The 11,107-nt window shown below is 33.3% G+C and overlaps 1 protein-coding gene across 2 annotated transcripts; it reads left to right on the forward strand.

The window, feature by feature from the left end:
- Positions 1-7,523: 7,523 nt before the first annotated feature.
- On the forward strand, positions 7,524-9,706 carry LOC18050499 (receptor-like protein 9DC3). 2 transcript variants are annotated; one of them, XM_006446122.2, is made up of 4 exons: positions 7,524-8,698; positions 8,813-9,182; positions 9,295-9,351; positions 9,466-9,706. In XM_006446122.2, the coding sequence occupies exons 1-2, from the start codon at positions 7,969-7,971 to the stop codon at positions 9,127-9,129; spliced, it is 1,047 nt and encodes a 348-aa protein (XP_006446185.1). In that variant the 5' UTR covers positions 7,524-7,968; the 3' UTR covers positions 9,130-9,182; positions 9,295-9,351; positions 9,466-9,706. The 2 variants fall into 2 exon arrangements, with proteins under 2 accessions (XP_006446185.1, XP_006446186.1); XM_006446123.2 differs by having other exon boundaries at positions 7,524-9,182.
- Positions 9,707-11,107: the final 1,401 nt, after the last annotated feature.

Raw genomic sequence — 11,107 nt, forward strand, 5'->3', positions numbered from 1 at the left:
TGGGGCATGCTGACTAAATTGATATTGGGATGGAATGAACTGACTAGCCAAAATACTGTCCTCACAAGGTAAGCTTTCAAATTTAGCTACAGTCATTTTGTCTTTAAAGGGAAAATTTCATCTAGACTATTTTCTCTCACATCATTAATGGAAGTTGATTGTAGTTATAATTAAAGATGACCAATGGATTATGTTGACACGAATGTTCATGAGGGTCCGTTGACTAACACAACACGGCCCATCATATGAACGGGCCGTGTTGTGCCATGCCTTTTTTTTTTTAATGCTTAGGTCTAGCATGACACATGACAAGTGTGATGTGCCAAGTAATGTTGTGGGGTGTACCAGGCCGTGCCCAAGAAAAAAACACGACAATTTTTTTTTTTTTTTAATTTTTTAAGAAGGTATGCCTAATTGTTGGGGTACTTTTATTAAACATGTGTACTTTTTAGGCCCTTGTATCTTTAATTAAATTCAATATAATCAAAAGGTTAAAACTCAAGTCAATATTTAATAATAATAAACTATAATAATAAGAAGTAATAAGAGAATGTCATACTAACTACTAAGCTATAGCCTATTGTATTAGAATTCTTAATAATAATAATAATAATAATTTTTTCTTAAGGGTTAACATTTAATTGTTAACTTGAACTTACATAGAGTCATAAATCGTAGTTCATAATGACATTAATGCTTACAAGTTTCAAATTAAAAAATTACAATTAAAAATTAACTTTTGATTTATAACAAAACATATTTCATTCAAAATTATATTTTGTGTATAAATGGTGAAAAATATTTCATTCACAAATGAAACATATTTCATTTGACTAATTTATGATTTCACAAATGAAATATTAAAGTCGTACTAGTTTAGATTTATCATTTGTAAAATCATGATTTTGTAATTTTATTCATTAAAATCATGATATCATTTTTTCATTTAATAAATTGTTAACACAAAACAATTAGAGTATTTTTTAAAACTAAGACTTAATGAATTTAAAAAACTTACACTAATAAAATACATTAAAAGATTCAATTTCAAGTCATTTGTAAAATAATAATATTTTAAGTTTACTTTTTGTTAAGATGTTTTATTTTGATATACTTTGGCCCACATGTTATTAATAGCCGGCAGGTCATGTGCTAGCCCACTGATGAAATAAGCTTATTGCAGGATCTTTCATGTGTCATGTTTTAACCCATCTCTAATTGAGTCTTGCTTTTAAGGCCCATGCGCTTTAAATTCTCAGCTTAGCCTAGCCCGCCTATGTGTCGTGCCCGTGTCATGCAATATGTCCTACCTAAACGTGCTCGTGCTGTACTCATACCGTAGTGCATGCTCTACCAAAAGGTGCTCGTGTGTGCCACGCTGCACGAACTTAGTCTACCAAGTCGGCTTGTTGGCCATCTCTAGTTATAATTGACTATACATTGAGTTGTATGATTTTGCAAAACTCTAAAACCTTAAAAATCTTGATCTTTCTAATACCACTTTTATCACTGAACATGAATTAACAATCAACTCTTCTTTTTCTAATGTTTTTAGTTTAAGTTTAGTCTGTTGTAATATAAGTGAGTTTCTAGGCATTTTGAGAACTCAACACTAATTAGAGTGGTTGGACCTTTCTAAAAACCAAATCTATGGTAGGATTCTTAGTTGGATGTGGAATATAGGAGTACATACTTTGAATTGACGAGATTTTTCATAAAACTTCATGACAAGCATGGAACATCTTTCGTGGAGAGATTTTGAACAAATTGACCTTCGATCCAACTTACTTGGATCACTTTTCGATCTACCATCTCACATAACATTCTTTGAAATTTCCAATAATAATCCTTAATGCAGTCAGTTAGAAGGACCATTGCCTTCTCATTTGATTAACTGCCAGCATTTAGAAGATTTTGATATTGGGAATAATCAAATTAATAATAACTTTTCCCACTGGTTAGATGTTCTTCCTAAATTGTAAGTTCTTATATTATGATCTAACTGAATTTGGGGTCCCATTAGTGATACCAAAATAAGAGTTCTCTTCCTAAGTTGTGAATAATTGATCTCTTTAACAATGAACTCACTGATGTTTTACCAACATGGTATCTGGAAAGCTTTAAAGCCATGATTCATGGAGATAATAATACTATTGATAATGAAGTAGAAAATATAATTATCAATTCAAAAAGTTTCTTCAACCACGAATCATTAATTTTTGCTATGAAAGGAATTGACATACAAATGGAGAGGATTCTAGCCATTTTCATGACAATTGATTTGTTAGCAATCAGTTTCAAGGAGGAATTATAGGAGTGGTGGGAAAGTTTAATCCACTCAAATGTCTCAACATTTCTCGTCAATAACCTCACAGGCGATATTCCATCATCATTTGGAAATTTGACAAAGCTTGATCTTTAAACCTCTCCTCAAACAAGCTTGTTAGGCTGATTCCAATGTAATTGGTGAGTTCAAATACTATTTTGGTGCTAAATCTTTCATACATTTTCAAATGATTCTTGTGCTAGGAACCTGGGGTAGTGTGGATTCCCATTGTCAATTGCTTGCAACGATGATGAGGCACCATAACTGACAGTACCAAATTCGAGCTGGTTTGATTGGAAGTTTACCAAGATGGATTACACATCTAGGTTGGTGATGACTTGTCCATTGGATATATGGTATTTATAAATGGAAGGCCAAGTTGGTTTGTGTGGATGATCAAAAAGAAGTAATCTAATAAGGCGAGAAGAGTGATCAGACAATGTAGAACAAGAAGAAAAAATTAGTAAAATTAGTAAGTTCACATCTAGCTCAGATGAGTAATTATCAGGTGTTCTTTTGGATTTGTAATCTTATTATTATTCTTTCCCTAGATAACATCATAGCATATTGATATTTTTCAAAATTTTTAAAGAAAAGAAATGATTTGAAATAGGTTGAGACTATTTAAACTCACCATAATACTCAATAAACCCATTTACTAATCAAGTCATCGTCTAAATTTAAAAATTTATCTTTCATTCAATAAACCCACCTTTATAACCATTATACCCTTATTTAAATCTCTTTCTCTTCTCTTTCTTTTTTGCGACTTCTATATCTCTACTTCCTCTTAGTATTCTATTTTTGTTTTATACCCAAATCATCCACTGTTCTTGTCTTGTTGCAGTGGCTCTTTTTCATTTTTTTTTCCTCCTTGACTGAAACTCTCAAAGTTCTATCATGAAACACTAAAAAAAGGATAAAGTATAAAGATCCTTGATCTCAATTAAAAGACAATTTTTTTCACACCAAATTGCAAGGAAATATAATGTATGTCAAAGTAAATAAGTCTTTTATTTATAAGCTATAGTTTAGTAATGTTAAAGAGCAACAATAATCTTTTATATATATTGAAAAATAAATGCAGATATAAAAACTTTAGAGAGAGAAATTAAAGATGATTAAGTTACAATAATATTTAGCTATAATGATTATAATAATAATTTAATTTAAGGATATTTGTGTAATAAATTATCTTTTTAGAATTGGATTAATGAATAGTTTGGTGAATTCAAATAACTCCACTCTTTGAAATAATGTTATATTCTTGCAAGTCATGATGCATCTGGTGTAGCATGGGCCGTTTATTTTGGGTTTGGGTGTAGATCAATGAAAGATTGTGAATTTTCCCTATTGAAATTAACATATACTACTTACCTTCTATGATTTTCATAATAATCAATAACTCTTATGGCAACATAATTTTACAGTATTATCCTCATTTTTTAATACCTTTTTATTCATATTTATTATAAATTAAATAAATTATATAAATGAAAATTAAAATAAAAAATTTAAGTATTGAAAATAAGCAATATATGTTTTGATGCGAATAAAAAATTAATAATAAGATTTTTTTTGTACTTTTTATTTTTTTAAACTCTACCCATTTAAAATTTTCAGAGATATCTCCGAACTCCCCCCAAATAAGAATTTTTGGGTATAAAGGTGGGTTCCGGGATCATGATCCCTGACCTCAATTTGCCCATTATCATCCCTGCCTAGTATGAAACAGGACATGATTTGTTTCAAATAATTCAGCCCTATACAGTGCCCATAAACAAATGCACCTTTGTGCTTAGAAATACATACAGAATGCCAAGATAATTAAATGTTCCTAACCGTCTTTAGGAAAAAAAAGAAAATGTAATGACTTCGGTAAAGGTAATAATACAGACAATGCTAAGCTTCTTGTATACGTTTGTGGAAAAACTGTGAAAAGGGAGTGGTTCTACATTCACCACGATGCCTTCCTAGGACTCACCATTCCCCGCCGAACACGTGGCCTAGATTGCCCTCTTCATTAATTGAATGAAAGGATCCTACTTTGAACTGTCAACTTTCTTATCCTGACCATGTGGCCACGAGATTCACATAATTAATTAGATTTTGAATTTTACAAATTAGCGACAAAGACACTCACCTAACCGGCCAGATTCCATATAGAGTTCCAAGCTCCGTAACAAGATCACTTCGTGCTTTAAAATTATTACATAATTAATTGGATTCAATCCTTTCCATTCACTTGATAAATGGGTTACTTAACACAGCCTTGTCCAGTTTTGATCTGCCTCCAGTTATTGCTCTTGTATTTTCAGTGTTGTTCTGCGAAGCTTTGCTCTCATGATCAAAGCTCTGCGTTACTCCAATTTAAGCAACTCTTTTCTTTTGAACAACATTCTTCGTCTGACTGTGATGAAATATATCAACAATCTCGTCCAAAGATGATGTCTTGGAAAGAGGATGCTGATTGCTGCTCATGGGATGGAGTAACATGTGATACGGTGGCTGGTCAGGTGATTGGCCTCGACCTTAGCTGTAGTTGGCTTCACGGCAATATCCCTTCCAATAGTAGCCTTTTCTTTCTTCCTCACATACGAAAGCTCAACTTGGCTTTCAATGATTTTAATTACTCCGAGATTTCTTCTGGTTTTCGTCAACTTCCGAGCTTGACACTCCTTAACCTCTCTTCCAGCAATTTCATGGGGTCAATTCCTGCATCAATAGGTAATATCACCCAACTTTCTTATTTGGATCTTTCATATAATAATTTTAATGGTCACATACCATCTTCCTTTTCAAATCTTGAGCAGCTTCATTATTTAATTCTGAGGAGCAATTTTTTTCGTTGGTAAAATGTTGAAAAGTTAAATATTTATTTGTTAATTTAAAAAAAGTAAAGTTGGTGGGTTTGTAAATTTCAAAAGATAAAGTTAGGTTTTGAAAAGTTTGTACATGCAATTGGGTGATGTTGAAAATTGAATATAACAACAAATTACATATGTAATTGTTGACAAATATGGATGACTTTAATGCATGTAATGCAAGATCCAACTCAACGTTTTGACCAATTGAACCCAATTTGGTGCAAAATGCTTTTCTATCAATTTTCAATATCACCGAATTGCATGTACAAGCTTTTCAAAACCTTTTTCATGCTTTCAAAATCTAACTTTGTCTTTTGAAATTAGCAAGCCGACCAACTTTGCTTTTTAAAAATTGGCAAGTCATTATTTGACTTTTCAACAATTCTCCACCTCGACGAAGATTTAATAAATGTGAGTCGATTATCAACAAATCATCTTCCAATCTTTGCCTTTTCCGACTGCTTTCAACTTGATGTTAAAACTACATTTTTACATGGTGATTTGGAAGAGGAAATTTACATGACTCAGCTAGATGGATTCAAGGTTGCTGAAAAAGAAAATTGGGTTTGCAAATTGACAAAGTCGCTTTATGGATTGAACAATTTTCGAGACAGTGGTATAAACGATTTGATCGATTTATGAAAGGACAAAGGTACACAAGAAATAAATTTGATCATTGTGTGTATTTTTGCAAGCTACAAGAAGAATCTTTCATTTATTTGCTGTTGCATGTCGATGATATGGAAATAGCATCGAAGAGCAAAGATGAGATTGAGAAGTTGAAAACTCAACTCAATCAAGAATTTGAGATGAAAGATCTAGGTGAAGCTAAGAAGATTCTTGGCATGGAGATATGCAGAAATAGAACTTGTGGCAAAGTAAGCTTGTCTCAAAAGTAATATTTGAAGAAGGTACTACAACAGTTTGACATGATAGAGCAGACAAAATCTGTGAGTACCCCGTTGGCTTCTTATTTCAAGCTTTCTGCACAACTTTCTCCTTCAACAGATGCATAACGAGAATACATGTTACAAGTTCCGTATTCAAATACACTAGGTAGCTTGATGTATGCAATGGTGTGTAAAAAGCCTGACATTTCACATTTAGTTGGTATAGTGAGCATGTATATGCATAATCCTGGTAAAGGGCATTGGCAAGCTGTGAAATGGATTCTACGGTGCATTCAGAAGACCATGGATGTTGGTTTGTTGTTTGAGCAAGATGATACACTTGGTCAAAGTGTGAATGGGTACGTCGATTCTGATTATATTGGTGATTTGGACAAACGACGGTCAATCACCGGATATGTATTTAACTTTGCTGGAGGGCCAATCAATTGGAAGTCTACACTACAGTCTACAGTTGTACTGTCGACCACAGAGGCCGAGTACATGGCAATTACAAAGGCTGTTAAAGAAGCTATTTGGTTACAAGGCTTGCTTGAAAATTTGGGATTAGTATAGGAGCACATTAATGTATATTGCGACAGTCAAAGTGCTATTCACTTAACAAAGAACCAAGTTTATCATGCATGTACGAAGCATATTGATGTACGATTTCACTTTGTGCGGGAAATTGTTGATGATGGGAAGATTCTTCTTCAGAAAATTAAGACTGCAGATAATCTCGCAGATATATTGATAAAGGTAGTGACGACGATCAAGTTTGAGCATTGTCTAAACTTGATCAATATCCTGCAAGTTTGAAAGCAGTCGGGGAAGGTAGAGATTGGAGGATGATTTGTTGATAATCGGCTCAGATTTACTAAATCTTCGCCGAAGTGGAGAATTGTTAAAAAGTCAAATAATGGCTTGCCACTTTCAAAAAAGCAAAGTTGGTCGGCTTGCCAATTTCAAAAGACAAAGTTAGGTTTTGAAAGCATGAAAAAAGTTTTGAAAATCTTGTACATACAATTTGGTGATGTTGAAAATTGACTATGGCAACAAATTACACATGTAATTATTGACAAATATGCATGACTTTAATGCATGCAATGCAAGATCCAGTTCAACGTTTTGACCAATTGAACCAAACTTGGTGCAGAATGCTCTCTATAAATAGAGAAGCAATTTGCAATTGTAAGCATCCCAATTTGAGAGAAGTAGAGAGCAATTGCAAGTGAGCTCTTTGAGAGATTTGAGAGAGAGTCAACTTAAGTGTTCTAGTGAGGTTCTATTTGCGTGTATTGGGGTTGTGGGTTTTGTGAGCTTTTCTCACTTTTATAAATTCTCATTTGTTAGTAAAATTATCTTCTAGTTTTTGTCCGTGGACGTAGGCATTACGCCGAACCACGTAAATTATTGTGTCCTATTTTCTTTGCATTTATTTATTACCACATGCATATTTCTCTAGAAGTCGCAGTATTAGTAATTGCTCAACCTCGCGCTTCCGCAACATAAAATTCCTGATATTTTTACCAATCTAACCCAACTTTCTTACTTAGATTTCAGTAGTAACCAACTTTCTGGCTCAATTCCGAGTTCAGTCTATGAGCTTGAGAATTTGATTCTTCTCAGACTTCCTTCAAACAGATTAAGCGGCACCACTGAACTGTACGATTTTGCAAAGCTCAAAAATCTTAAATGGCTATTTGTTTCTAATAATAGATTATCATTGAGCACCAAATTAAAAGTCAACTCTTCCTTTCCCAATCTTTTTGGGTTGGGTTTATCTGCTTGCAATATAAGTGAATTTCCGGACATCTTGAGAACCCTGCATCAATTGCAGTGGTTTAACCTTTCTAAAAACCGAATTCATGGTAGGATTTCTAGTTGGATGTGGGACTTAGGAATAACTGCTTTGTATTACCTAGATCTTTCCAACAACTTCCTGACAAACATTGAATATTTTCCACCAACAAATATGACCCAACTTAACTTTGATTCGAACCTAACACACAAGGTCTTGGATATGAGAATGAACAACTTCAATGGAAAAATCTCTCAAAAGTTTGTAAACAGTTGTAATTTGACAAATCTTAACCTTAATGGAAATCGGCTGGAAGGACCACTGCCACTATCTTTGGTGAATTGTCATCACTTGGAAGTTTTAGATGTTGGGAATAATCAAATTAATGATAACTTCCCCAATTGGTTAGAAATTCTTCCAGAATTACAAGTTCTTATCTTGCGTTCCAATAGATTTTGGGGTCCCATTGGTGACAACACAACAATAGTTCCATTCCCTAGGTTCAGAATAATTGATTTGTCTCACAATGAATTCACCGGAGTTTTACCAACAGGATATCTTGATAATTTTAAAGCCATGATGCATGGGAATAATAATAGTGTTGAAGTGGATTATATGACACCTTTGAATTCTTCTAATTACTATGAATCAATAATTTTGACTATCAAAGGCATTGACATCCAAATAAAGAGAATTCTAACCATTTTTATGACAATTGATTTGTCGAGTAATAAATTTCAAGGAGGAATTCCAGAAGTGGTGGGAAAGCTCAATTTACTTAAAGGTCTCAACAACATTTCTCACAACAACCTTACAGGTGATATTCCATCATTGTTGAGAAATTTGACCGAGGTCGAATCTCTAGACTTGTCTTCAAACATGCTTGTTGGGCATATTCCAACGCAATTGACGAGTCTGAAATATCTTTCAGTGCTAAATCTTTCGTACAACCAGTTTGAGGGACCTATACCTCAAGGATCCCAATTCAATACATTTCGAAACGATTCCTATGTTGGTAACTCAGGGTTGTGTGGATTCCCATTGTTAGAAAGCTGCAACATTGATGAGGCGCCAGAACCAGTAGGGTCAACAAGATTCGGTGAAGAAGAAAATGCTTCAAGTTGGTTTGATTGGAAGTTTGCTAAGATGGGTTATGGATCTGGATTGGCGATTGGCTTGTCCATCGGATACATAGTATTTGGGACTGGAAAGCCACGATGGCTTGTAAGGATGATTGAAAAGAATTAATCTAACAAGGTCAGGATAAGAGTGAGCTGTCTTGGTATCGCAAGAAAAAATTAGTAAGTGCATCACTTTCTCATATTAGTTTAAGTAGGTTGCATGCTGATATTTTCCATCATCTCAACTAATATTTTAACCATATATTAATAATCTGATGTGTTTTTTCTTCAGGAATTTTACACTTATGGAATGGAATTAAGCTGTCGAAGTCAAATAATCACCCTCCAGGTACAGAAATTAATTTCCAATTCCTAATAATATACTACGACTTAATTCTTTTGTTGGTAAGCTTGATCAAAATTCTGAGGGAAAAAATCATTTGAACAAATAATGTTGATGTAGGAAATGGGGTTGGGGCAGCTTGATTTGGTGTATCTTGCCTTCGGTAGGCATGTTGTGATTTGGGCGTTTTGAAGAAGCTGAAGCTTGCGACGAGCAGAAAAATATTCACAGCCTTTAGCTACGATGCATGCGATTTTTGCCGAATTTCATTGTTTGAGCTTTCATGAGTGGATACTCCCTTTTCCACGACTTATACAACTTCTAATATTTTTATTTTCTTATTTCTAATAGAAATTCATGTGCTACTTCAATTTTTTATCAATAAATTCCCAAATCCCTCCAAATTAATTACATTGTTTTCGTGACTCATAATCCAATAAAATTGCTCTTGAATCCTTGTACTAATTGAAAGGTTAGTTGTGCATAAAATGCATGAACAAAGGAGCCACTTAAATTTATAAAATATATTCAACGACAAACGAATATAGAGATGTCTGGTATTCACAGTTTCATCAAACAGTACTAAAATGGGCTAATCTGGAAACTTGATTTTTAAATGAAATATAAAATAAAATAGCGGCTGAACATGATCACCCCTACTGTATAGGCTATAGCTCAGAATTCTGTAGATTAATTGGACCGGACTATCACAGTTCCGGCCTAATGGTCCTTTTAAAAACGGCCCAGGCCGTGCCACGTCAACATCAAAAGATCGTCCACGTCAGCACTCAAGATTATAATCTTATAAAAAAAGGCTATGGAAATTCATCGCATACTTGGATTTTGTTTTCACTGTTCAAAGATCTTTTGTTTCCCCTGTATATCGAGATTTTGGCATCAATATAATTAATTAGATTGTTTTAACTCATTTCAATTATACCTATACTATATATTTCGCTAGTTTGCATAATATTGTCATGAACAATATAACAGCTAATCTGAATCATCAAATCAATAACAATATCAAAATACTAACTACCAACAGCTTGTTCTAGAGATTAGAATTCTCTCTTTATCTGAATTTTCTTAAGTTTTTAACGATCTTTTGTCATATATCATGTAATAATAATGTATGCATAGGAATAAATTTATCTATTTTTTAAATTTATTAACTGCCGATCAACACATGAATTTTTACTCAAGAAAAATTCAGATCATAAGAGATTGTTAATCCTTCTTTTAGATAGCATGCACGATAAACACACGTATGCTTTTGGACAAAATGTTGTAAAAAACAGTGCATGCACTTTGTCCTCTTTATCACTTATTTAGCAATGCTTCATGACTCTATCACCAAAATGATCATGGTATTAGTCTATTAGAACCCCTAAGCTCATGGCATTGCGTCATTGAACACAACCCACAATTAGCTTTCATTTGAGGAATGGCACCAGAACCAGACATGATTACTAATTAATTATATTTTTTAGTTTTGTTGCTGTTGATTAATTAATTTAAGAGAATATGTATATTCTTGGCAAGCTGGCTAGAAATAACAAGCCCTTCAATTGAGAGCCAAAAAAAAAAAAAATCACATCTAGTCAGAGGAGAGTCTACTGAGGACACGTGTAATGGGATGGGGCCTTCATAAGGTGTTTTTGTTTCCTACCTTTAATTTTTCTTCCTTTTTATATGACGCCATTTCCACTAATTATAATTTTTTTAATCTAATAAGTAATATATGAAAGAAAAACTTTATGAT

Source organism: Citrus clementina, unplaced genomic scaffold, assembly GCF_000493195.1.
Source record: "Citrus clementina cultivar Clemenules unplaced genomic scaffold, Citrus_clementina_v1.0 scaffold_2, whole genome shotgun sequence".
NCBI lineage: Eukaryota > Viridiplantae > Streptophyta > Magnoliopsida > Sapindales > Rutaceae > Citrus > Citrus x clementina.